The sequence below is a fragment of the Ceratocystis lukuohia genome (genome assembly GCF_044167205.1).
Source record: "Ceratocystis lukuohia strain C4212 chromosome Unknown Supercontig5_pilon, whole genome shotgun sequence".
NCBI lineage: Eukaryota > Fungi > Ascomycota > Sordariomycetes > Microascales > Ceratocystidaceae > Ceratocystis > Ceratocystis lukuohia.
Window position 1 is genome coordinate 2,506,745 of NW_027263524.1, and position 27,697 is coordinate 2,534,441.

The following is a 27,697-nucleotide window of genomic DNA, read 5'->3' on the forward strand; positions in this document are numbered from 1 at the left end:
CTAAGCGGGCATGTCCTCGAAGCCATTGTATGGCCAACCTGATAACACTTGCTACATTTAGGGGCTTTCCTTGTCCTAGGCTCAACATTCTCAAATCCAGACGGCTCACGCCTCGTACTTGAGGCTGGCTGAGTGGGTGTTCTGAAAGTCGGACACCTCCATGGCTCTAAAATAGGCTGCTGATAAAGTTGATTTCGGTTTAGATGCCAATGAGGATGAAAATATTTAAGGGAAAGATTCCGGTTTGTCTCCTGAAGTAGCTGAAGAGTGTGGACACAGGGTAGACCAAGAGAAGATGTGAATGATTGGGTACAAGCTTTCAGAGGCTTTCCAAGAAGTTGCCGCTGCTCTTGGACTTTGCGTAAAGCCTGATGCGAGACCCAGCCACGGACAGATTCAAATGGTGCCACAGGGATATCTAGAGGCACACGTAATTTCTGGGAGGTTTGCATTTTGTGAAGCTCTCTCATCTGACCCAAGATTGCGTTTTTAATGGCTTGCCAAGCATCGAAAAGATCAAATCTTGAAGTTCCCAAGTGTGATTTGATCAGCCAGTGAATTCCTTCAACCCTTGAGGTAGCGGTATTACCAAAATGGAAATACTTGTCCACCCATGCTTTTACAAGTCGTTCCTTGTGTGGGTTGAGCCAGTATGTCAAGACATACCCAACTTCTTGAAGGTGTTGTGAGGTGTACTGACGCCGAAAGTCTTCAACACGGGTCTTGTACGTCTCTTCGTCTGGCGATGCGATTATGGAGTGCCACCATCCATAAAACTCCTCCCATGCCTTGGTCTCCGGACTGTCGGGTGACTCATTGCGCTTAAGGCCAAAAGCTGGTTGGCAGTGTTGGAGAACTGCCTTATTGGCATGCCAAAGGCAAAGCAAGGCAGCAGCAGAAGGGAAATGAATTGGAACAGCATTCATAACTGCTTGACATCGATCTGTGAGAACAACAGAAGGAAGTTCTTGTTGGTATAGAGACTTCAGGTGTTGTAATGCCCATAGATAGTCATCCTCCGTCTCTCCTGAAAGGAATGCGAAGGCGATGCAAAACGATTTCTGGAAGGAATCGACTCCGATCATATCCAGGAGCGGCATAGAATACCGATTTGTCTTATATGTACAATCAAGTAACAAGACATCTGGGTTCTCTAGTAGATATGCTATAGAGCTAGGATGCGCAAAGAAAAGAGCTGTTAAATGGTTTTCCGAGTCAACCCGAACTTCGCACCTAAAGCCTTCTATCTTGAGCTGGTCGATGAGGGCTTGTACGCTGCTCTGCCCTTGGCGTAATTCTCGTCTCGCAGCTGCAATTTGATTGCCAATGTCTTTTGCAGTTGCAAGAGTATCTGAGGTATTATATAGATACGTCCTGATGCTTCGAGGGGCAACTCCAGCCGTTACTAGGCCCGAAACTGTAGATATGTCCTCTGTTTTGAGAGTGCGATGTATGGGATGTGCAGATGGGTCGTCGCTTGGCGGATGATTATGCTGGGCAAATTCGCTGCCTGGCCGGTAAGTTAGAGTCCAGCCACCGTCATCTGGAGATTCTTTGGCTAATACTGAAAACTTGCAGCTAGTTACTCGACTTGAAGTTCGGCGTTTTCGTATGGCTAAAGGGTTTGGCGGCTTTCTAGATCGATCGCAAGCAACAACAACTTTTGTCCGGCCATTTTTAGTCTTTTTAGACTTTCCAGTTGTGAATGCATAGCCTCGAGGTTTCGCCCAGGCATTCGCAGCAGCAAAGAGAGCTTCGCGAGACTCGTAAATCCCTTCAGGGGGAAGGATATCGTCTGGAAATTGACTGACTTGTAGTGCCTCTGCATTGTCTGCTACTTCATCTGCTGTGTTGTTTGCATTTACAGCATTTAAAGCGTGTGATAAAGCGTCTGTCTCCATCTCTATCTGGTTTATCTGGTGTATTTGATGTGGTGTATGTGGTGTATTTGGTTTCATGTATCTTCTGAATTTGCATCGCTGTTGAGGGGTCAAAATCATACTTAGGTAAGCCAAAAAATTGCTTAGGTAAGCAAAAAACAACAAGGGAGGGGGCGCATAAAAGAATTGGGGGCGCGCATGTAGGCGGCGCCGCATGAAACATTATTCTTACACTATTTACAATGTGCGAAGCCTTGATGGACATGCGGGTGGTTGAAGCAGCCTAGACAGTGGTATTATTCCGTTATTTTATTTCAATGCTTTCCGTCGTCCAGAAACTCTAGGAAGAAAGTCTCCGTCATATCATCAAGCTGATGTAACCATCCAAAATACCCTTCATTTCCCTTCGACAACTACAGGTCTATAACTCTCCTCATTTCGCTACACGCATATAATATCAACAAGGTCAAGATGCTATCATCTAAAGGCACTGCACTTAGCAAGACTAAGGAAATTATACATATCTTCCATAGGCTTATCAGAATAGGCATGTACAGCTCGCTTGTCAGCCGCGTTAAAGAAGCACACCAAGAGCATATAACACCCAACAAGCAGGCTACGGCGATTGTAAACTAGATATCAGGCACTCTCTGCTGGTGGCAGTACTCCCCTGCTGGAATTTATGACCCTGCTAAATCTGAAACTGCTAGAGTCTAGCCGTAAATTCTCTCTCTGGTCATGTTCCAACAATACGAGCCCTGTTGCCCATATGTGTTTTGTCCAGTGACATCTTGGCCAGCGAGACCCCATCAGCGACATCCTAGCCACACGTACAGCCAGTTTTGCCAGTATGTTAAGAACCCAAAGAATTCCAACACGATATCTGGCCACAAAGCGATCTAGTACGAGCCGGCTTACGGCTCTACCAACTCCGCCAGCTGTATCCCCGCGGCCTTCCTTCCACTACAAGTCGCCCAGGTTTGGGGTTTCCGGGATTAGCTGGAGTGCTCGACCATTTTCAGGATCATGACACTGCTTTGCGCGCCACCCTTAGCGTGCTAGCTAGTGAAAAGCCCCTGCATTTTCAGCGACATCTTTCTCAGAATTTAGCTTCCTCGTTGCCAGCTAGGCTGGTGATGTATCAACAACAACGTTGATAGTAGAGCTCGTCTCAGTAGCAGTGGATGTGTTTCTCGCGCTAGAAGATGCAACCAAAAGATCTAGGTGTATGCGTGTGGAGAGGCTATGAAAATGGGTGTCTGAATATATGTAGAAACTGACAGGCCGACAGCACGTTAACCAACAATAGTTACCATTGCACCTTTCTTACTCACTAGCCCAGCACTTGGCTATAGCTTAGAAAAAAAGATCTAGACCATTACGGCCCATTTAGCTCTGTCGCGTCCGAGGAAAACGAAGACGCCACATATCGAGGGCCCTTGATTTTTCTACAAGCATTCTTATCGTAACCCTTATTATGAACATCGCGAAATTAACCCTACCTTGCCTCAATCTCTTGTTCCACCAATCAATAATGTGCAACGCTTCACATTCACACTCGGAAGCTCCAGGAGAGACAAGCTTGTTTCCTCTGTGTTTTGGCAGGCTTCTGGACCTTATCAACACCCTTGATACCCTTGTAAATCGCGTCTAGGATCCATGTTTTCCGATTCCTATCAAGCTTCTCGGGTTGTTATTTAAAAAGAAAACCTGGGCAAGAGCAAGATAGAGAAGCAAAAAGGGGTGGAAAGAAAAGAGAAACGCTGGTAGCGAGGTTTTGCTCGGTTGCATTGCCTCTCACTATAACGGCACAAGAAGGAAAGGTAAAGCAGAGTAAGGAGATAACCTTGGCTTAGACGGGTTTCATGTGCCTAGTGTCACATGTGGACTAATGGATACTACCGCGACTGCCGGTACATCATTAGCAGTACATGTACAAAATGTCGATACATGGGCAGTTATTATCCACTAAGTACTTGTCGCTCTTGGGTACATGTACCGCTTTGACATCTGCTGGGGGGGTTTAGTGTATGATGTGAGGACATGAGAATTAGCACTTAGGGGAAGAAGAGAGAGGGAGAGAGAGATCGAATTGAGAGGGTTTGAGCGTGAAACGAATAATATGAAGTCATGAGTGAGATCACCACGTGAAAATCAAGCAAAGAATGAAGTAATAGGACTTGTGAGGACACAGACCGGGCTACGGATGGGCGTTGCATTGAATTATAGAGTGCATTTAACACAAGCAGTGCAGATTGAAGTGGTACAAAGGCAATCTGTAGGTACAGGCCGCTAACAACGGCCAGCCATCATTTCAATCCTACATAAGCTACAAAGTGAGATTATACTTGGCGATGCATGCGACTGAGTGTGAGTACATGAGTTGATATCTCGGCGCGCTTATGTCAGATATCAGTTGACAGAAGCTCTCCTTTTCGCAACTGTGGCTGCCAAGCGTCAGGCCGGCGGCTTTCCTTGTTCCCGTTGATGTCAAAACGCTTCTAACCCTGGTCTGTCTAGCTTCCTCTCTTCTCCTTTGTTCCATATGTAGAGGAAACAGCTTAAGCTCAATCGCAAGAAACTCGCAAAGTATACACAAAACTTGGTATTTCTCCTACTCACTAGCCCGAAAATAGACAAGCTCACAAAAAGCTTGTTTTGTGTTTCTCCTATGCTTCTTTCTTGCCCTGTAGCTTCATGCAAGCCCGATGCTAGTATCAGGAACTTGGCTTGGCTGAAGGGTTGTGAAGGAAGGGGGGAGGGACAAAGGTGTTCTGAAACGATCACAGAAGGTGGGCATGACAGACATATGGATAGAGAGATGATACGAGGAAAATGAGAGGGAGGCACACATGAGGTCAAATGACTCTTACTACTACTGGACTGTGGGCAGCTCTCCCGCAAGCTTGTCTCTCCTCTTACAGCGCTGCTTTTGCCGTAGGGCCTCTGGCTCTCGTATCTGGCCCTATGGCTCCTTGCCTGCGCTCGTTCTCTTTGGCACATCACCCCACCCTACCTCAATACCTACATTGTCCCGTAGACCCTTCTTTTGCTCGGCTGGCCGGCTGCAAGTCCCTTCTCTGCCCCTGCATAAGAGAAACTACTTGGCAAAGCTTATTTGCTGTGTCTGTCCCTCCCACAGCTCCTAGGTCATTTATCTCTTTAACAACCTCCTCTGCTCGCCTCCAAAAGCTTTTGCCTTTTCCGGCGAAGCATGTTTTCTGTAATGGTGATCATACATGTGCAATACAAACAAAACGCCCCGGCCTAAATCCTGCCTTTTGACAGGGCCTAGCTTAGCTAGCTTAGGCTTGGGGCGCCGTCAGAAGAGTGTTTTGCAACATTTAGAGTCCAAACTAAACAACACACATACATACACAAGTATCCGATATTCCTGATGCCATGCCATGTCTAGAAGTCACAAGGGAGGGGGGGTGCAGTAGTAGGAAGAGTGGCCAGGGAGCAACTAGTGTTGGTTAGGTGTGTCATGCCCAGCATCGTCATTGTTTCTACTATCCGGATACTATCGATCCCGGCAAGGAAACAGCAGCAGCTGGGCCATGGAAGCTACTGCCTATCCTAGTCATGCCTCTGGTCAACTTGTTAATTCCCCTCCTTGCTATGGCGAGAACCGGCAGCACCGCAAGGAGGGGAGGGACCATGAGTCCTGGCCTTTGCATATAATATACGGAAGCCCTCCACCTCCAGAATCATCTACTACCACTCTTCTATCCTCACCCTCAACACTCGCACACTCTACAGTTTTTTCTTCTTTCTCTCTTCTATTCACGGCCTGCTCCTGGTGAACTTGTCCATCGTTCTTAGTAATAATCTTTATTGCCCTTTCGTTTCCTAATCGCTTGGCCTTCATTTCTTTGTCCTGCCAACAGAGTCCAACAAAGCCCTCTAGTTGCATCACATACCATTCGGAAGAGTTCAGTGTTCTCTTTCTTGGCCCATTCCTTCTTTCTTTGTTGTTGCTGGTCTACATCTTCCTTTCTTCGCCCAATACATATTTGGCCTTGGTCTTGTCTCTTTTTGCCGCATTCCTCCCTCTTGTACCTCTAAAGGGAGATATCGCTGTGTCAACGCCAGGGAACTTACAACAAATACAGACCATCCAACAACTCTAGCCATCTATATAAGAGCGAGCGCTGGTAGCTTGAGACCTTCTCGGAAATCTGTCTACATCACCACTGTCAGATTTCATCCAGGTTTTTTCCACACCATCTTCTAAACATACCACTTCCACACCTTCCTTTGCCTATTGCCACCATGCAGAACTCTCGCTTCCACGCTCTCACTGCCAAGCTGAACACCTCAGCTCTGCGCACTTCCTTCCGCCGTCATTCTTCCTCGTCCTCAACATCCAGCATCTCCACCACTGCGTCTATGAACTCGGCCACCAGCTCGCCTGTGGAAACCATCAACAGCGTCATGTTCCGCCAGCCCTCCATCGTCAACATGGAGGCTGAGCGCCGCGTGTTCGGCTCTGAGCTGGGCCTCCTTGAGCCCCGTCCTATCGTGTACTGGGGCGGCATGGAAGAGCGCATGGAACAAAACCGTGTGCAGCCATTCCCTTTCTAATTCTGAGCCGCAACCATGAGCATGCTCATAATGTTTCTTACTTCTCTTATTCTTTTTTTTTATTATTATTTCTTTTCTTAATCATCAATCTCCCTGGTGGAACGACAGGATTTCAGGCCTTTTGTCTGTGTCTTTTTCTTTTCTTCTTGCAGCAATACCCTTTTTTGTTGTATGCTCACGACTACACGTTAACGCGGCCTACGGCCAAATGTCATGATATTCATTCTTACGTTCATTTAAGCGCCTTTTTTTTTCCCTTCTTTTTTTACTCCAAGACGTCACGTTATTATGTTGGCCTTCGCTGTGCAGGTCTAGCTGGAGCCTTTTTTTTTTTTTATGTTCAAGATTAGCTTGATCCCCAGCCGGCACGGTCCGGCTATCCTCATAGAAACACTATGATTTGTACGAGCCTTGAAAATAATATGTCCTTCTCTTGAACCATCGTGTCTCCCACTAAGTGCTTGATCTCTGTCCGTAACCCCATTTGTCTCATAAGCCGTAGTCATACGATATAGTCCCATAGGCTCAAGCAGCGCAGTAAAATGCCATCAATATCTTGCCCCACTTCCACGGCCAACTCCATCAATGCTCTATCATACCTGCCATATATTCAATTCATTATAGGCACTCCTGTAGATTAGTGTCTCTCGGGCAGAAAGGGGAAAATAGATGAGATGCTGGGAATTGTGTAGCCTCACCTTGACACTAGTGTAGCATTCCACTTCCCGGACCCATTGCAAGACCCTTGAAGCATGCCTCCAGGTGAGTCCTTTGTTTAGTGGCAGTGGCTAACAATAATAGCTTCCGGCAGGGAAGCCACAATGGCCCGCTAGCTGCAGACGCGCCAGTTAATTCATTAGCCCCCGGCTATCACATAGCAGAGGTTGATAATGCTATTTCAGTGCATTTCAGCAGCCCCTTTGTTTCAAATTCCAGTCCTTGAGTGCCCAAATAGAGGTCAAATATGAGGCAGCAACTCCCATGAATACGGCATCAACTAGGGTTTATCGCATAAAAAATTGCTTGTAGATAAAGACAGAGTCTTATTGATGTTGTACACGGAAGAGCTCGGTAAGGCTTATAATAGTACATCTTCCCAATATACTGGTACAGGGCTTGCAGCCAGCCAGCTAACAAAATAGGCTGGACTGTATGCATTGTCGTTATTTCAATCATGTCACCGAAGGTCCCTTTAGGCATCCGAAGCCTTGTCTCTTCTCTTGCCCATGTTGCGGACACGGGGTGTGACAACCCACTTGTTGAACTTCTTGTGGCGAGTCTTGTAACCACCTTTGGCCTAATTTGAAGTTAGACATGAGCCAACGCTTTACAGACCGAGCGATAAAGCAATGGAAACTAAACTTACAGGAGTACCCCAGGGCGAAGTAGGGTTACGATTACTCTTCGACTTACCACGACCACCACCGTGAGGGTGATCCACTTTAGAAAATACCAGTTAGCAATTTGTTACTCGAGTATTACATCACAATAATGCAATTCCCTAGGAGTATTCCAGGGAAGGCTAAAAAGAAAGGGAAGGGGAGGACCATACCTCTGTTCATAGCTACACCACGGACGGTAGGACGAATGTTGAGCCATCTGCTACGACCAGCCTTACCAAGCTGCCGGAACTGGTGGTGAGGGTTGCTCACACGGCCAATAGTAGCACAGGCATCTTTGCTTACTCGGCGAATCTCGCCGCTCTGTAGCTGCACATTGACATACTTTCCAGTCATGACCTTGGTACCATCTTCACGAGTCTCTTCCTCTTTAGACACCAGAGTAGCATAAGTGCCTGCGCTGCGGCAGAACTTTGCGGGGCCTTTGGCAAAAGAGCCAATGCAGTACACCATGGTTCCGACAGGAATCAAATGTACAGGGAGACAGTTTCCTCGGAAGGTTGTCTTCGCAGCCAGGATACCAGGATCGATAACACCGCCCATTTCGTCTAGCAAGTCTTGTGGAATACCTGAGCGGTAGCTTTGCACAACGTCGCCAGCCCGCATTCCCTCAGCAGCGACAATATACGACTTGCGGCCAGTAGCTTTTTCGGTAATGAGGGCGATGTGGGCACTGCGACCAGGGTCATGTTCAATGCGATCAACGGTATGCGGGCCAGGGCGACAACGATCAAAGTCAACAATTCTGATACGACGCTTAACACCACCACCGCGATGACGGACAGTCACCCTACCAGTGTTGTTACGGCCACCCTTGCCATGGCCCTTCTTGGGGAATGTGAGCGGGAGGTACGCTCTGCCCTTCCAAAGATGGTCGTTGATAGGCCGTTTTAAATGCCTGATGCCAGGCGACGTGGGTTTGTAGGTACGCATAAAGACACCCTCTTTCGTCGGTTGTTGCCCTGAGGCTGCGGTTTTCTCAGGGGGCGCCTGGACCTCGGGGGCAGGAGTCTGTTGAACAGTCGAGGCGGCAGAGTAGAATCGAGCGAAGGCGGGGCTGCGTGCTGGACTCATAAAGCGGCCAAGCTGGCCAAGCGCAAACGAGACACGGGGGGCAATCATTGTGAAGTCTAGCGACGCTGCAGCTCGACAAACAAACAGAAAACCGGTACGAGATAAAGGCTATTTACTGGAAGAGAATACAATAAACTGTTAGATGTTTGTTGAGTACGGCAAATTACAAAGCTTTATGACGCACAGTAAATGGAAAGTATGTCCCTACGAAGGACAACTGGGCTGACACGCCCTCAACGTCAGCAAACCCCTCAGCTCTAAGATGGGTTACTTATGGAAGTTGAGCGCAATGTTCCGCTATAAGTGCGGCGGTAATCACAGCGAAGCTGAAAAAGCAATGGCTAGCTCAAGGAGATCTTGACTGTCGTTCTATCACCACTTCTCAAGAAATTTGCCATCCGAGGTTCAGGCCAAGGCTGTTGTGGAACCCTTAGCGCCACCTTCTTGGTAAAATTTCCCCTTGTCAGAACAAGGTCTCAGCCACACCTTAACTGTGGCGTGGTTGCCGCGTTATAGAGCCACGAAAGGGGACCGGCCCACTTAAGTCGCGACTGGGGTCCTACTATTGCTCAATAACCAATCAGAATACCGTTGCTCTGCGGTTGTCACTGTTGATATCCCATTTTTGATCGCGTACCCATGGAAAGGCATGTCCGAACATCTTTCTTTGTCTCCCTTCGCCTTGATAACCTGCAACTTAACTACCAACATCCCGCACCAGAATTTCACTTCTCTTCTTCCCTCTTCTTCACTAAATAAACCTAACGTCTTCTTGCCCTGCCTAGGTTTATTTCTACCATTACCAGTCCTCTCGTTTACATATACTGCAGCCTGTGTCAACCCTCTCCCCCTATCTGGTACGTTTACAGCAGCTGCAGCTCCATGTGAGTGCTAGCACAACGGAAAGCCCGATTAGGTCCCCTCCTCATTACCTTCAAAGAACCAAGAACTTCACGATTTGCTATAAATTTCTAGTTCTTTGGTCCATGGCTCTTTGTTGCGTGGACGACCGCTAATCCATTGTGCCCTCGCCTAGAAATTAGTAACCCCACAGGCGCGCTCAAAGCACCAAGACACGCCCAAAAAAAGTATGTACCTGCAAGGATAAAAGATACCTTGGTACTTGCAGACCCATCCCAGACACGCTAAACCTGCCACCTGGAAAAGAATAGTATCCACCATCGCGAATGCTTTCCCTTTGAACATAAACACGCTTTTTTTATCTTTCCCCTTTCAACTCTTCCCATCTCCAAACACCACCTTGTATTCACCGTCTTCAGCATTTAGACTCGACTCTGTTGTGTGATCAGTCTTTGTTTGTTTTATCAAGCGTGGCATCCTTCGTTCTTTTCACAATTTGCATTCTTCCTCTCCTTATTTCCATTTGATTTTTTTTTGTTTCTGTTCGTACTCTCTTTCAAAGCCAGTCCGGCCCCCTTCACCGATCTTTTCAAAGCCAACATACTTTGTATACACAACCTACCTACAAGCCCTACGATACTTTTTCGCAGTTACTCATTTCCTGCTACAAGTCACACTCAGAACAGTGTTCTCTGCAAGTCTTGTGTGTATTCCTCTACAACCGTTAATAACGCGCCCTACGCGTTTTTCTCGGCCGCTCCACTTTCTACAAACGAACCCTCGATGCCTCAGCAAACGAACAAGCTTGACGCCGTTTGCTTTTGCTCATACACCGTCTTTTACATTGTCCACGATTTGCAGTGTGCTGGTGGATCATAACTAACGAGATATTTACAGGCTATACAGCTACAAATTCATTTAATAATACACACAACCTCTATCCCAAATGCCTCCGGTAGGTCTATCTTCTCGAATACCCAACTGTACGGCAACACGGCCCCATCATAAACCTAACACTATTGTTTTACAGAGCGAAATGACCACGAGACGTATGCTCTCAAACGAAAATGACAACTCTGCTGCTGTCAACGCAATTGTGCGCGCTAAGGCTTCGGCATTGAATGCTGAACCTGCTGCCAAAGGCCTTCAGACAAAGAAAGCCGCGAATGGATCAGGCATCCCTCGTAAGCGTGCCGCCCTTGGTGATGTCAGTAACATGGGGAAGGGTGATGTTGTAGAGGGGAAAAAGAAGGGGTTAGTTTCCAAGGCCACCTCCCAAGTGACCTCCCGAGTTTCCACACGCAGCGCCGCAGCCCGCGCAAACGGCATCACCAAGGAAAAGAAGCAGACCATCGAGCTGAAGCGTGCTGCCTCTACGTCTGGCGTCCAGAAGCGCAAGGCTCTAGCTAGTGCTGCCAGCGAAGCTCAAGCCGATGGACAACCATCTCGCAAACGCATTAGTGTCGAAAGCGATAAAGGCACTAAGGCTGCCATCGCCGTTCCCCATGTCCCGATGGCCCCTATCCATGAAAATATGATTGAGAAGAAGACGGTTTATCCCAGCGGCGTCCGAAACCTTGAGGACGATGATTTTGATGACCCGCTCATGGTTGCCGAGTACGCCAATGACATTTTCGAATATCTCCGTCAGATCGAGCCTGATACCCTCCCGCACCCCGATTACATGGACGTCCAAGACGATCTCGAGTGGAAGACGCGAGCAATCCTTGTCGACTGGCTTGTTGAGGTCCACACCCGTTTCCACTTATTGCCTGAGACTCTATTCTTGGCTATCAATATCGCCGATCGTTTCATGTCCCAAAAGACTGTTCACCTGGAGCGTCTTCAGCTTGTCGGCATGACAGCCATGTTCATCGCCGCGAAGTATGAAGAGATAATTTCTCCTTCGGTCACGAGTTTCCGTGAGCTCGCTGAGGGTGGCTTTAGTGAAGAAGAAATCCTCAGCGCAGAACGCGCCATTCTGGCTACGTTGGATTACAATATGAGCTACCCTAATCCCATGAACTTCCTCCGTCGCATCTCCAAAGCCGATAACTACGACATCGAAGCTCGCACCATTGGCAAATACCTCATGGAAATCAGTATCCTAGATCACCGTTTGATCGGTTACCCTGGCAGTCTGCTAGCTGCTGGTGCCATGTACCTAGCACGCCTTATTCTCGACCGTGGTGAATGGGTAAGAGCATTTCGAGTTCATCATCCATATATTTAAGGTACTAACCATGACTAGGACGAGACCCTTGCTTTCTACGCTGGATACTCTGAAGAAGAGATTGAGCCTATTGTCGCCACCATGGTGGATTACATGGTTCGCCCCACCACTCACGAGGCTTTCTTCCGCAAGTACGCTTGCAAGAAGTTCCTCAAGGGTATGTACTACCTAAGCACAATTCACCTGGGAGAATTTCAACTAACAACCAACCCAAAGCATCCATTATTTCCCGCAACTGGGCCAAGGCGAACATGCGCCATTTCCGCATCTCCAACCCCATGGTTTCCGTCGATGACCTCGCGTAAATTGGCAGTTCCAGTCCCCGGACCCCATTCGTCAGTCGTGTTTACGACCCCATCATCGGTTGGTCGCCAATTCAGTAATTGTCTTTCACGCACAGGTTGTCTTGCTTAGGCAATGTTGACTTCAACAAAAGTGGCGTTTGGAATATCAACTACGACTGGGTCGGGTTGTTCACGATGCGCGGTCTTCAATATGGCGGTAATTGGGCGGCTCACTCGTTCAAACGCTTGATTATGTCCCTTCCACTACTGACTACAATGGATGGAGCACAGGCCATCAGTTTTGTTCTTGTTTCTGCATGCGGACCTCATCTTCCTCTCTCCTTAGTGTGGTGAGCGGAAATATCAACATTGAAGACCGCAGCTAATGCTTTTATCTTATTCTCGTGGTTTTGATTGATCTGGGTTCGCACGGCGTCGGAGTTACTTACAGGGCATTGTTTTTTTTTAGTTCTTCCCATATCTTCATTCTTGTCACCCTTCTTTTGCTCCATCTCTTCTATCTTGGCTCTCTTTCCTACTGTCTCGAGGACCTGGAATGATTGTCGCGCTAGCCAGTGTTTCCCGGCTGTCCATTCTCATGTACCTAGTTTCATAACTCTGCAGAGCCTTGCCTTGAATCGAGATCTTGTTAACCTCCTGCTCGTCCCGGAGTGCATAAGTCTATGACAGTGACACGCGATACCACTCGACTGCTGATGCAAGATTGTACTTGTACATAGTTTGGTTTTTAGTCTTTTATCCTCTTTTTTTCGTTTGTCTATTCCATGTTTCTTTTGTTCTCTATAACAAATCACAACTCTTTATGCCAAATTGATGCTTTTGCTGCTTGTACTCTCTATCGCCTTCCAGGTACCAACAAATGGGAATATGTTGACACAGCACCCAGTATGCAAGCGGATCCCACTTATCTCGTGCCACGATCTAGTTTACACGAAGCTAGTGGTATAAAACATGTTGTGCAGTACTACGAAGATCCCATATGTTTTGTACTCATGCTCTGAACGTGGTTTCAATTTCCATGGTCCACGCCTACGTTAACCTTTCATCTGTTTTCCAGTGAGAACACATGAAAACAGGACGTATGGTCGGTCCCCACGTCAACGTTTGACAGACAGGATAAAAACCCTGGTTTAGAACAAAATACTAGGGGCTGGCTGAGACCAGACCGTACATCAATCTCGCGCATTACGTTGTTTAGGTTAGGCTCAACAAATGAAAGCCACAAAGCTCGTGTCAAAGCAGAAACAACCTTATCTATGGCTAGAAATGTGGCGCGCACATAATACACTTGCTCCCTCTGGAAACTTGGGAGGGGAGACTTCGGGGACAGACTTCTTACGTCCGGAAGCTCTTCATCTTGTCGGCATGAGCTTGTTTTGTGAGATGCGTGTAGAATTTCAGCCCAATACAACGTTGACCTGGTTTTCCTGCTGTTTTAGTCTGCGATAGATACTGGTGTCTGCTGGTTCGCGTGGCCTTGGGCCTACGTAACCATCACGAACATGGATCGCGACAGTCTGAAAATCATCCCGACGGGCAATTCAATAATATGATAGCACCTTGTGCTCGCTGAATTGGCCGAGTCGAAAGCTCGAATACACATTCTTCTACACATAGCTGCTCCTCGACATAATCTACTGTAGGCATGCTCGCTCATATAGGCTTATCAAACATGCTCCAACAGTTATGAACAGACCCTAGGCTCTCCTTTTTGTGCCTGCTAAACCCCTTGTTCCGTTGTGGATTTCTGTTGCAGCTCAGCACGTTTTCCGTGTCTAGTCATGAAAGCCCAAGTCAGACAAAGACGGGCCATTCTTGATTGCTGCTACGTAATTTACCACGGATAGTAGATAGTGAGGTTTAATTTTCCCGCATAGTTTCAAACACAAATTCAGATTGTTAGGAACTTATTCAATTCTTTCCTACGCAAAGTTCCTGCTACCAGATTGTGACAAGCTCTCAGGGGATGCAATTGCTAGATATCCTCTTTTTGCATGGATCACTTTTAGAGTACGGATAATTCGTTCATGGTGAGGGGGTCTCGCTGTGCACATAAGAAGCTTTGGGGGTCCGCATAACATGCAAGAAAATAAAATAGATACCTCGCTCTGGGGAGTGGAGGATATCGGCTCTTGCGCGCAGAGAGGTGCATGGCATGTTTCCCCATTTATCCATGTGCAGTAATAGCTACTCGTTTTGTGCGTTCTATCAGGCTGGAAAGTTATAGAGGCAACATATCAGTTGGTGTTGTGACTCGTGGGTGGCACAGACCTAGAGCAAGCTGTATAGAGTACATGCAGTATGCATGCAAGCAGGGTTCAGAACAACCACAAACCTAAGAATAATGGAAACTAAAAGAACTTAATGGAGCCATAAACAGAAAAACAGCTTTCTGAATAAATGATAGATGTGAGAAGAAAGCTGGTTTTTGTGGATTGACTTGATAGTGATGGCAAGAAACCCAGTCTGTGTCACCTCTCAACTTCTCGTGGACGCGCGCCTCGTTCCCATCAGTGGCTGTTTGTGGCGTTCAGGGCTGAGCGCCACGGTTTCTTGTTTGCTTCCCTTGAGGCAACTAAGGAGGCTGGGTTTCCCCGGAAGCTGGTAAGGGACTGAAAAATCGATGGTCATTATCGCCCTGCCAAAATGCTGTTAAGCAAAAAAAAAAGCTCACTTAGGGTTGTGGTTTCTGGCACGAAATGTTAGGGTTACGAATATGCGCACCATATTGTGTTTCTTTAAAATGTGATTTTACGAGGGCTAATGGGACCTTTGGCTGAGATTTACCGAGCCGCGAGTAGATGCGCACATACAACAGGAGGCACTCCCATGCCCAAACGAGGATTGTGGCGTCAAAAAAGTTGTTGAGTGCGGTCCAATCAAGTGGCATCGTGACTTTTAGTCTTCTTTAGTGAGTGGGCATGTGTTATGACCCCAGAGAGCTACAGTAAAACCATCAGCGATATGTGCTATGTTATGCCAACTTATGGTACCAAGCTTCATCTCAACTTGGCGTTTTAATATCACAGAGCGTCAATAAGCTGTCGTGTTCGGTCAAAAAAGCGACAGGTTGCGCAGCAAATCAAGAACAAGATATGGTAATGGAAACAACCATGGCCATGTCCAGGCGCTCACTTGTCCTTTAGGTAGAGGGTGATTCTATGGCTCATGGCCTTTAATTTCAATCCACAGCAGGATTGCAGATTGCCAGCTCATACTTTCCATCCAAACGGCTTTTTGGAGGAGGAGAAAGAAGCAATATGGTAATTCGAAGTATAATATATGCACGTATAGAACAAGCACAATAGAGAGAGACTTGCATAGCGAAGTTGGTGTCGTAACAACAGTTACAAACAAGTAAAGGGATCAAACAAAGGAAGCGAGTTAGGGAAAAACAGGCATCCCCCCCCCCCCCCAAAAAAAAAGACGAAGCCCCGATCTGCAGATATACAGTACACACAAATCAACTGGCTCAAATATCGTAGTCAACGATAGTACAAGACATGAATGAGGGCGGGCTAGCGGGTATGTGACTAGAGTGATGTGATGGGTCCTCGGTTTGAGGGGAGAGACCTGCATCCCATAAGAAGGGCGGTGGGGGTAGGAAGATGGAGTCATGGAACAAAAATCTCCGCTGACCACTCGTAGCTAATAGTCCTGACTCTAGCTTCCCTCGTTTTCCTTGTCAACAAGTTGCCCATTGTTGTGAATGATCAAAACAGGCCTTCAAATCCCCCTTCCTTTGCCTCTCTTTGAGAAATTTCTTATCGGGCGGTTGGGGGAGACGAGCGAAACAGAGAATAAGAGCTAAAAGTCAGCTCCAATTTTGCCGACAAGGGAGAGGCAGCTAATTATTGTCTTGTCTCTTGTGATAGGCATGGACGTGCGTTTGTTTCTAACATAGTGGCAAAAGAGAAGACGAAGGCAGAGAGGGATGAAGAGGGAGGCCAAAAAAGAAACGAGATACCTTACGGTCAGAGCCGGTTGTTTGTTCACTCTACATGCCAAAAGCGCAACAAAACCTGTGCTCAGCATCCAGAATGGGATGTTGCTGGTGCTCTGAAACCTTGCTGTGCTCGCCAAAGTCTAAGCAAGAATGTGTATTCTTTTTGATTGTGGGCTGTTTGGTATCACATCTGACAGTTTGCGGCTACTGATAATATGTTTTTGCTTCGGCATAGAATTATGGCTAGAGTTTGCAGCCCACAAAAGTGAAAAGACACAAGCCGAGTTGCAGGATGGGATGAAAGAGATTCTGGAGCGATTTTTGGTGAGGAATTAGGAGAGAAGAGGAGAGCACAGGAAAGAGAAACGGGCCACAGTACATAGCCTCTATGTTCACGAAGTACGTATTGGAGGGCGGCACGCACTGAGTCAAGTCGCTAACTTGGCAAGCTGGAACGCCTGGGAAGCCCCAAACTTTACTAGGCTCATTTAGATTTATTCTTGACAGATGAGCCAAATGGAGGGCATTTTGTTCCCGGTTCCGTTGTCGTGTCTTGACTTGTGCTTCGACTTTCCAGTTAAGTTGTGGTTGCAGCTATGTAGATGGCACTGGAAGCCTGTTCCAAGCATTCGCTTCTGAGGAGCTCTCCTTGCTGCTATCCTCGTTTCTGAACACAACTAGGCTTTGCGTGTGCTTGTCAGGCTGTGCCTGGTGCCCATTTGGCTTGCCTGGTAGGTCTTCTATGGTGTGGCTGATTAGCCACTTTGTGTACAAAAATACACCGCTCTAATGCATGCTCTTCCCTTCCATCCCCTCCCCCCCAGCCTTATCTCTCTTTCCTCTCAAGCTCTCGCTTTTGGCCTGGCCTGGCCTGTCTGGCTTTGGTTCTCTCTAATTTTTCTGCGACACTGTGGTTGGTCATTTCGTTCCTTGCCCTAGAAGGGCTTTCCTTCTTTCTTTCACCCCCTCCCTCCGACCCCCATCATCGTCGCATTGCAGTGCACCAAATCAAAACGAACGACTTGGCTGTTAAACCGTAGAGCTTTGAGAAAACACGCAAAGCATTTGCATGTCTATCTACACACATGGTGTACTTATCTTCTATTAGAATTCTTTATTTCAATGTTAAATACAGCATCTTTAATCTTTCTAACCCACAATGCAAATTCAACCTGACTTGGGTTTGTATGGGTAGTTACCCTTAGAGGCGCTAAGACTTTTCGAGAGAGACAGAAGAAGAAAGAAAGCCCCAGACAGTTTAGCCGTGTAGCCGCTAAAGCATCTGCACTGTAACTGTTTGCGCTTTCCACCCACTCAATAGTAAAGAAACTGCGCCGTAGTCAAGTCATAATGGTCCGCACGCCCAAGGCCAAAATGTTCTAGATTGTATATTGTTTTGATCGCATAGAGATGGCGAATACACGGAGCCGGGTCGAATGGGCAGTTGTATTGCACTTGCCGCTATTGAGCGACTTATCTTTAACGGCGGGCTTTTCAACACGGTCTACGAGAGTTTGTCGCACTTTTTGCGCCCAATGGGCCAAAAGACAGTGTGCACACCGTCCCACTTCTAGCCCCAGCAGGGCCGCACAAAGGGTTGTTCTTGACAGCGAAATATGGCAGGCGCATCTTGAAAGGACTAGAGCCTGCCTCAGCCTGCAAGAGCCCTGGATAAATCACCCAAAGGCAGGCTTCTATAGCAAAGAAGTGCCCTAGGAGTGATCAGACTCTCCAGCACCTACAGCGCTGAAAAATTCGAGACCCGCCCTATCTGCCCACTAATCGGACTCTTGTTTTAATTGTGTCGCCTAGTAAAACCTGGCCAGGGAAAACATCACTTTGCTGAAGCATAGGTCCTAAATCCAATGTCCATTCCCATCATCCGTGGTCTCCTCATTTTTTCTCTTCTCATCACTCTCTACACCTTCATGGCCCTACTTCTACAGCCGGTCGGATCATCGCAAACTACTAACATAGGCCCTTGGTAAGTCATACTATCGTTTCCTTGATTGGCGACTGCCCTCTCGTCAATAATGCTCCGTAGCGATTCGTCGTCCTCCGATGGCCTGCTGGAAGCCGAAGCAGCGCTGCATCTTGCGTCCCGTCCTGGCTTCTTTGTTTGAGCTGTCGGTAGCAAAATGACCACGAATTCCGCGACCTGAATCCAGCATCCTTCTTATTATCGTTTTATATTGTGTATCTCCCCAATAACCAATTCCGAACGGCGTGCTGACTACCGACTCTCTCGTTTATAGATCGCCCTTATTCACGACATCTTCTCGGTGCTACGCTCTATTGTGTGTGCGCTTCTTTCTTCCAACATTCTCCTCGCCACACCTCGTTGCCGATACATATATCAAATATATATTTACTTGCTGGTGGTCGCTATAGAGGCTCATCTTCCGTCCTTTTCTTAAAGCCCTTTTTGTAGCCGGCTTCGAGTTTGTTCGGACCTGACTCTGGCTTCTTATGGCATCTACTTGCTCAATATTTAGCAGCGCCATCCAGCCTCTCGACTCTTCCCCGCTCCAAGCACTGGCTTCCACGGCCTCAAATCATCATCAGATTTCTTCTTATCCCTCCTCGACGTTAATACAGCCCGATTGCTCACCCAAACCTCCAGCCATGGCCTCTCCCGAGCTCTCCCCTGGTGGAATGGAACACGGGACTTCCAATATCTCTACGAACAACCCGGAATCGCAGCGCGCACCATCAAAGAGCGTCGCCTTTGAGCTGTTGATAAACGATGGCTCTCAATACCGTGCGCGCCTGCCCATGAGAGTCCAAATCTATCCTCATGACGCTACTGAGTCAATTGTGACTACAGTCAAGAATTTCTATGGCCTTTATGCCGGCCCTACTGGGTCAAAAGGCGTCAGCTTTGAGGATGAACAGGGCAACACTCTGATTGCGAGTTTTGAGAACTTTAAGCATAATATGGTGGTATACGTCCGTGTGATTGAAGAGGCTCCTCATTATGGCCCTTATCATCGCGGCCCAGAATACTATGGCTCTGAAAGGTTTCCCCTCCAGCCCCCTGCACACCTAGAACCTGCACAAAAGTTGTCCCGCAGTAATTCACCGGCTTCCCATAGCCGACGCAGTGCATCCGCTGCCACAAACCGCTCTTCTGGTAACAAAAAGAGCGGGTCCCGCTTCTCTTCTAGCCGGACTAACTACAACCAAAATGGCGACTATGATGGCTACAGCAGTGAAGACGGTTCCACCTCTACCAAGGCCAGAGACCAAATTGGCAATACTGAAATCAGTCTTGACAATATCGTTGAGGGTGGCCGCCGTCGCAAAGCAAAGTTTGAAAGCTCGGTATGTCATTTCTTCGCAGCACGCTGTTCATTATTACTATGTTTAAATGCAATATCAGAGTTTTACTTCTCTCGAGGGTTTTCCGCTCGATTCCGTTAATTTCATGGCTTATTCATAGCTAACTTTACTCCCAACCCACGCTTCAGGAACTCCCTCTCTTTGCGCCTCCTCAAATGCCTGCTGCACCGTCCAATTCCTCTGTGTCTCCCACCCGCCGTATGGATTCGCATCGTAATTCCATTTCCTTTTCCAATGGAGGCCAAAACCCATTCACGAACACCCGCCCCTTACAATCTCCACAGAGTTATGGCTACGGGCCTAACTTCTATGGCACCCCATCCGCTGATACAAAGACTGCTAATCAGTCGCTCTATGGTCCCCATGGAACCCCTAATGGCATGGCTCCCACACCTGATCCCACTGTTGGTAGCTGCATTTCGGATGAAGACAAGGATGTAGCAATGCAGCTCATGCGACTTGGTGACGTCTCCAACATATCCAACGTTTCCAATGCTCGGACTTCCGCATCTACTCAAGATGATACTTACAGTGGGCAGGCGGATCAAATGTCGTCCACTGGGGCTACTAGTGATTACGATAGTGATGGAGAGAATGGCCAGCCGCCTGTCCGCAGACAGCGTCTAGATGAAATAGGCTCCAGCAGACCTATAGATAGCGCGGCTGAAATCCGCGCAGCTCCATCAGTTGATGCAGGCGGTCTCACAAACCTGGCGCCTGTATCGTCCCCTACAAAGGCCCGCGTCCCAGTGCTACCTAAAGCTAAAGCCATGGCTGCACCAAAGGCTAAAGGGGTAGCCAAAACCAACAAAGCACCCAAGGTTCTAGGGTCTGTTCCTAAGTCTAAGAAGACTCCTGCCATCGCTTCAATTGCCAGCGCTATGCCTGGCGTTTTGGCGGGAGTGCAAATGTCACCATCGTCTCTGCCCCCATCACGCAAGCAATCTATTTCATCGCTTGGTGGCCTTGCGCCCGGAGATGACGAGCATCCCGACCTATCGACTAAGCCTCGCTGCCAGCGTTGTCGCAAGAGCAAAAAGGGGTGTGATCGCCAACGCCCTTGTGGCCGCTGCCGAGATGCCGGCCTTTCGGCCGACCAATGCATAAGTGAGGATGAGGGCAATGGCCGCAAAGGCCGTTATGGACGCCACATGGGAGTCCCTATTAAGAAGGAAGACATATCTGCACCGCCCCTTTCCACCCCAATCCAAACCCCCGTTCCTATCCCAACTAACGGGATAGCTGGGATCGGTCTTCTCCCACCCGCATCTATTGAGACGTCCTTGTCAGCTTTGGACAAGAATAAGAAGCGCAAGCGATGAGCGTGAGAGGCTATGACTCCTTTATTTCTGATGCTTTTGACGTTTTGATACCTTGGTTTTTTTTTGGTTGTGCATGATGTCCACAACAATACATCAACGCTTAGTGCTTTAAATGCCTATGTGCTGTGCCAATGGTCTAGAATGGGAACATATTAAGGATCTTTGAGCTCCTTCTCATCCGCTGATCATGAAATAATACCTTTTTAGCAGTAGCCACTTGTGACTGCACAAGATGATACCGCTCAGTTATCTTACTAGACTGACTGCCAAGATGTGAAAGGTTATTTTAATAGCCCATTTTTTTTCATCAGCTATACATGTTTACCATTGAGCTATGTTGGGCACTTGAGGTCGCACTGGATAAGCAGTATTGTGCTAGATGCTCCATGCTAAAACTGCTTAATACTCTTCGTTCACATTGAAGGCTCTGGCTTTGTTCTCATCGCAATCATTCGCGTCGTTTGGCATAGTTTTCCTTTTCGGAACTTTAGCCTGTCTTGCGCTTTGTTTATTACTTTCATTCCTACTATTCATTTTCCTACACTCTCTGCGTGGCGCTGGCTTTCGTCATCGCCTGCAACGAATTCAACGGCCCTATCGTTATCTTTTGTTATCATCATCTATTTTGGTTTCCCTCGTACATCAACACCTTTTATTTATTAGCTCGCTAGCGAGTGAGACATGATTGTTTTATTTGTTTTCCTGATATTTTATATCTCCACTCTTTTCCCTCATTCTTAGAGTACCGCCGATGGACACTATACTCTTGCTTTGTACTCTTCCATCTTCCCTATGAAATAGGCGCTACTCCCGCGCAACTTTTCATGCTTGGGGATTTTTCTTTCATCCGTTTGATGCTTTTTATTGTTTTTATTGTTCGCTGGTTTCTTCTGGGATTGGGGTCATGGCTAGCGGAAAACGAAGGGCTGAATGGACGTGGCTGACTTTGGAATTGTGATGGGAATATAAAAGATTGGATGATATTGAAGGGCTATTCCTTTGGTGGGTGTTGAGCTTTTTCCATAGTTGGTAAGATTCGCACCAAGACTCCAATATCAACAAGCGCCGTAATATCATCGAATTGCTATGTACGACGCTCATTTTGCTTATTTTCTCCCTTGACATCTGAAATCAACAGCCACTCGCGATATATTGTGATGGAACAAGATAAGCTGCAAAGCTGATTCATCAATCACATTGCCACCACGCCTGCCATACCACAAATATATGTCGTTGAATGTGGTCCTTGAAAGGCGGGTCTGGGCTACACCGGCTCGGAGACGCCACATCTGACATACTCCGAGGCTAGCCGGCGCAAGGATTTCCATGTGGCGCGCTTTTTCTTTCTTGTAGACCCCTGCATTGTGTGTGCGATAGAGGGGTAATTTAGAGTGGAGCCCTACGTCACTTTTTTTTCTCAGCAACATAACCCCGCGATATGGATCACGTGATTGAACGGGGCTATCCAGCGACGAGTAAAATGCCAGATCAACAAATTGAGCTTTCTAGGGTCGTATTTTCCAAGACATTGCGGCTCAAACATTTTTCTTTTCGTGTGCATTTTTTGTTAGCAATGTGATTGTGTGATTGGAGGCTATGAAGGGCATCGATAAGCTGCATACAGGCTCTTCTTAATGTTGCGCAAGGGATATTTCGATTTTTTTTGCCTAGCTATAGTGCACCCACGTGTTTCTTCGAAGAGGTGATTGAGGGCGCGCCGCGACAGCAACTTGAATTTGGTGCTACGAGCTAGGGAGAGCCTCTGCAATGCTGTTGTTTATTTTTTTTGCCTAGCCCTACCCTTAGAATTAACCCTTATGCTGACGTTTCACCACGGAAACAAGCTTATTATACTCATTACGCAAGACAAAGTAATGAATGATGTTAATAGGCAGCCTTGACCGGAACATCGAACCGAAGTTATCCAAGTTTCAGGAACTCGCACCAAGGAAAAATATTGTTGTTCGGATGTGAACTGTGTCAGCAAGAGGCAACGACTTTCGACAATTCGAAACATATGACTATCAACAATAGTATTTAGCGGTATCAGGATAGTATTATACGCAGCATTCCTGGAATTACGTGATTGCTCGTGAATACCTCCATGCCCAAAATTCCCCATCTCGTGATACATGATTCAATATGCCATTGTCTTGCTCTGCAACGCACCTCAGGATACTAATAGTACACAGACTGCGAAGGTTGGCCACAAAACAAGAGAACTCGGTCAAGTCGCTGTTGCTTGGCTTGCGATTGAATCAAAAGGGGTGGACAAGGCCAAATTTCAATTGCAGAGATTGCTGGCCAGGGTAAGGGGTCGTCGTTTTGGCGGAAGCCCACCACTCGAGGAGGGATCATCAAGCCAGCCTTGGTAGGATCCTTCTAGAAAGTAAACAGAAACGTTTGCGCGAATCTTGACTCGCATCATCTTTGTTAGCCCGAGTATTGCCCACAACGGCGTCTGCTGGGCGTCGTCAATAGGGGCCATATTGACCTGCAAATATTGATCTTCAAAGATTTTCACACCAACCCTGCTTCTGTCTGAAAACGCTAATTACGTGGAAGTTATACCACTGGTCTAAGGCCCTGGCTGAAGTTTAGGACAGTAGGCCCGGTTACTTGGTATTCTTGTTACCGTAACCATTGCGAGCATGTTTACTGACACAGAGAAGATGGAGCTTGGTTTGCTGTTAACTAATCATGGCTTATGACATATACGACTGAGATTCATGTAGTGGTAGTGGTGTGTGTATAAATTGAATGCTGGGTTTCTCTCTAGAATGTGAGATGATGCAATGCGTTTGGGGATGGCACATGATGTTGATTTATCTTGATCAGGTTGAGACTTTTGATTCCTCTTCTGACTCGAGATTCGCAAATGCTCGAGACGAAGGTAGACCTTCCAAGAAAGTCTGTCTGGGTGCATGATGAGGGCAGAGAGCTAGTAAAACAGAGAATTTAAAGCGGCGCTAAGACGAAGATGTCAATACTTCGGAGTTTGGGGATGGTCAAAAAGCTCTTTATCGCTACATGTGACATGCCGCATGTCACATCACCCTGGAGCAGAGCTGATTGGCAAGCGAGTAGGCAACAGAGGTGACATGCAGAAAATATAACTCAGCCTGTGCCCTTAAAACGCTATAGAAGTAATTTAGACGATGCTTGCTGAGTCTGCATGTTGACATGCGATTGCGGCGTCCATGCACCCACTAAATAGTAATTGGCCACTCTAATACGGTATGTGATTGAACCAATCACAGACTTGGCTGGCACGCTTGGACGCCGCCATCGGAGGGACTGTCTTTTTTCTTCTCTTTTTCGGCGCACAAAGGCCCATTTCCTACTGCATTACGAATGCATCTGTCTTCGCAATCAATGGAATCGCTATTGACAGCAGGAATGGGTTATTAGCCGTTCATGCAATAGCAGTGTGCAATGCTGCTACAAAGGTGACACAAGATAAGTCGCTTAGAATTCCGTCCACAGTCAAATCAATGGGCCTCAAGGCTCGCTGTGACTAATTAGGGAACCTTGCGTCATGTCTTGGTCTTGGTGTCTTCCGGGGCAACGTAATATTATGTCGGATTTTATTGACACATACAGACGAGCCATGGAGATGGAGGGTTACTACATGGCTAAATGCACCCCTAAACATTGACTCCGAAAGAAGTCTGTCTACCCGGAACCGCAACTGGGCGCGTGGCCTCAAGAATTGAAACGTCCTTGCCGCCCAGCTTGGCAGGGGAAACAGCTGACCCTTGATGTAGCCCTGTGAGCGAGAGCAGCACGAGGCATAGTAACTACACGTTGTAGCTGCGGCGGGCTCTTCACCGCATGCAGCCATGGCTCCAATCAGTCGTCTTCGAGAGCGGATTGGCCCGGTTAACGGTAAACGATAGCCCCAAGCCACAAACTAGCCCTCCCCCACACCGCCACCGGCTTTCTTGCTGTTACAATCACCATCCTGGCTACTGGCACCGACACCGGAACGGAAGAAGGATCCCGGCTCCCACCATAGCGGGAGGAGACCTCAGTGGGGGTCTGGATCATGGGAGCTGTCTCCAACTGTCTTGCTTGGTAATTCTAGCTATCACTACTTGTTTCGTATCCGTGTACGCGTATATGTACATGTACATACATGCAACTTGATTAGCCAGCAGGTTTGTTGCTAGCTTTTGTTGGAGAGCAAGGTTGTCAGCTGCACCGGCAAACTTACGGCCAGCTATTCTAATAGGTCGAAACATGAATGCCGTCTAGTCTACCTTGGGAAGCTCTAGACCAAATCCTTTACCGAGAAGAGCTTCAACCCTACCCTATCTATGGTCCTCCGCTAATCCCATTTGTTGCTATCAAGGCCCATGTATAGAGTACTTGTCATGGGCGGTGTGGTGGAAACGACCATCCCGTACCTAGTACGTTGAATGCCGGCCTCTTGGAGAACTATCCCCATTCTCCTCTTTGCAATAGACGCTTTGTTCAGGCTTGCGGTCTTCTTTGCTTATCGCTTGAGTCTTTAGCTTTCTGGCTTGAAAATTTTCGTCCTAATTTCGGCCCTTCCCCGGCAATCTACGAGCTTCTTGATTTCTGTAAATATGGGCTCCTCTTATTGTCCGACTTACATGATCTGTGCACGCCCTTTGAATGATTATAACAACATCTTCTTTCTTTGGCTTTGGCCAAGTTCCTGGCCGAGTCGCTTCTATTGTCTATGTTTTACTTTCCTCCCTCCTGTGTGTAGGCACCTTCTTGAGACATATATTATAATCACTTTTTAAGAATAAGAAGCCCCCACCCAGTCTCACAGCTTTGCTTTATATCGTGACTTCTGGTATCTTTACTGTTCTCTTTTATGACTGTGCCATAGGAAGCCTGCATCGTAGCTTCAACACGGCTAAACTAAACGTACAGTCTTCTATGTCCGCTTGACAAGTCTGCTTTCTTCACTACAGTCCATCGCTATAGCGCCATTTTCTTAGCTCTAGCTCCAAAAGCCACCCTCCCCGCCTGCATCCTAACCTCCTTTCTGGAACTGATATTGTTGTCGACAAATGTCTTTGCTATTCTCTACTTTTTCATAGCCCTGACTTCGAGTTAACAAAGCCGCACCTAACAGCTTCCACACAATGGCTGAGAAAAGCGCTTCCGACAAGTCGGACACAGATGGAGACTGCCCGAAATTTACTGAGAAATCACCAGCTCAGCCGAATGTTCAGGCTCAGTCTGAGTTGCCCAGTTCGTCTTTAGATGAAATGGAGTACCCCGAAGGTGGCACGCGAGCGTGGCTCCAAGTGTTTGCGAGTCTGCTCATCAACTCTCTTTCGTGGGGTGTTCCTGGCATGTTTGGCGTTTACCAGCTCTACTACACAACTGAGCTTGGTCTTCCGCAATCACAAGTGTCGTGGATTGGCTCCATCCAGACTTTTCTTGCATTTGTCGTCTGTGTTATTTCCGGCCGGCTTACGGATGCTGGATATAGCATGGAAGCGCTTATCACTGGTTCTGCTCTGACAGTACTGGGCACCTTGATGACCAGCCTAGCGACAAAATACTGGCAAATACTATTAGCGCAGGGCTTCTGCACCGGCCTTGGGCTGGGGGTTATGTTTATGCCAGGCATGGCGGTTGTTACTTCTTACTTCAAGGAACGCAGGTCTCTAGCGCTTGCAGTTTCTGCTATGGGAACTGGTTTTGGTAGCCTGACGTATCCTGCCATTCTCCAGTACACAATGCCCTATGTTGGCTTTCCATGGGCTGTCCGATGCACAGCTCTTGTCGCTTTGATATCGTGCGTAACAGCTACGATCCTCATACGCCCGCGTCTCCCTCCTCGTAAGTCTGGACCTTTTATCGAATGGGACGCCTTGAAAGAGCCGCCATACTTGCTATTTTCGTTTGGTGTATTTTTTCTTTTCTGGGCCATGTTCTTCAACTTTTTCTACGTAAGTTTCTCTTCCCTTTCTAACCATCTAGCCAATTGCATCATAAGCCTGCTCTAAATTGAGGAAGTCTTTCTGACCCCACTATAGATCACTGGCTATGCCAGGTATGTCATTCATCTTTCTTCTAAAGAAGCGACTACTATCCTCATGATTGCTCAAGCTTTTACCATTCCAAGCCGCCCGATGTCTGGCTTTATTGCTGATCGCTGGCTGGGACCGCTAAACACGTTCATTGTGATGATCTTATATCTTGCACTGATGTCATATGTCTGGCTAGGTGTAAAGACCAGAATTGCCATGTATATTTTCAGTGTATTTTTCGGGATAGCCATGGGCGCTTCCCAGGGTATGTTTATTGGGGCACTGGCGTCGTTGACTTCGAACCCCCAGAAGATGGGCACGCGTGTTGGCATGGTGTATGTTTTCCTTGGTGTGGCTGGGTTGACAGGCACGCCGCTGTCCGGCGCCATTATCGATTCTATGGGAGGTCGTTACTGGGGCGCTCAGTTATGGGCGTCGTCGTGTTTCTTGTGTTCAGCCATTTTTGTCGCGGCGGCGCGGTACTGTAAGACTGGTTGGCATGTTAAGTGCAAGGTGTGAGTGGGGTAAATTGTTGATCCTCTGCTGCTGACATATATAGACGTTTGCGGTCTACAACGTATGATTCGATGGAGGCCATTATAGAGTATTTAATTTAGTTTATTTTCGTACAGTCATCATAGATTAATGTAAGCAGGGCAGGCAGGTTGCCTGTTCGAGTGTTGAAAGATCATCCTGATTATCAGTCACACGTGGGGTGTGGGGTTGT

At 47.5% G+C, this 27,697-nt stretch overlaps 6 protein-coding genes across 6 annotated transcripts; 4 read left to right on the forward strand and 2 right to left on the reverse strand.

Annotated features, from left to right (window-relative positions):
• Positions 1-225: 225 nt before the first annotated feature.
• HOO65_050540 (mutator-like element transposase) lies at positions 226-1,901 on the reverse strand (the record flags this gene model as incomplete). Its single annotated transcript, XM_071003317.1, has 2 exons — positions 226-260; positions 314-1,901. 2 exons carry the CDS (start codon positions 1,899-1,901, stop codon positions 226-228), a joined length of 1,623 nt encoding a protein of 540 aa, XP_070858599.1.
• A 4,254-nt stretch (positions 1,902-6,155) lies between these two features.
• HOO65_050541 (uncharacterized protein) lies at positions 6,156-6,467 on the forward strand (the record flags this gene model as incomplete). The annotated part of the gene is made up of 1 exon (XM_071000932.1): positions 6,156-6,467. One exon carries the CDS (start codon positions 6,156-6,158, stop codon positions 6,465-6,467), a length of 312 nt encoding a protein of 103 aa, XP_070858600.1.
• Positions 6,468-7,659: 1,192 nt separating this feature from the next.
• HOO65_050542 (mitochondrial 54S ribosomal protein uL2m) lies at positions 7,660-8,989 on the reverse strand (the record flags this gene model as incomplete). Its single annotated transcript, XM_071003395.1, has 3 exons — positions 7,660-7,764; positions 7,834-7,907; positions 8,020-8,989. 3 exons carry the CDS (start codon positions 8,987-8,989, stop codon positions 7,660-7,662), a joined length of 1,149 nt encoding a protein of 382 aa, XP_070858601.1.
• A 1,759-nt stretch (positions 8,990-10,748) lies between these two features.
• HOO65_050543 (G2/mitotic-specific cyclin-B) lies at positions 10,749-12,340 on the forward strand (the record flags this gene model as incomplete). The annotated part of the gene is made up of 4 exons (XM_071003331.1): positions 10,749-10,757; positions 10,833-11,999; positions 12,054-12,192; positions 12,252-12,340. The coding sequence occupies 4 exons, from the start codon at positions 10,749-10,751 to the stop codon at positions 12,338-12,340; spliced, it is 1,404 nt and encodes a 467-aa protein (XP_070858602.1).
• Positions 12,341-18,911: 6,571 nt separating this feature from the next.
• HOO65_050544 (putative transcriptional regulatory protein C56F2.05c) lies at positions 18,912-20,950 on the forward strand (the record flags this gene model as incomplete). Its single annotated transcript, XM_071003258.1, has 2 exons — positions 18,912-19,610; positions 19,757-20,950. The coding sequence occupies 2 exons, from the start codon at positions 18,912-18,914 to the stop codon at positions 20,948-20,950; spliced, it is 1,893 nt and encodes a 630-aa protein (XP_070858603.1).
• Positions 20,951-26,073: 5,123 nt separating this feature from the next.
• HOO65_050545 (major facilitator superfamily transporter) lies at positions 26,074-27,587 on the forward strand (the record flags this gene model as incomplete). The annotated part of the gene is made up of 3 exons (XM_071003348.1): positions 26,074-26,889; positions 26,977-27,485; positions 27,530-27,587. The coding sequence occupies 3 exons, from the start codon at positions 26,074-26,076 to the stop codon at positions 27,585-27,587; spliced, it is 1,383 nt and encodes a 460-aa protein (XP_070858604.1).
• Between the last annotated feature and the right edge of the window lie 110 nt (positions 27,588-27,697).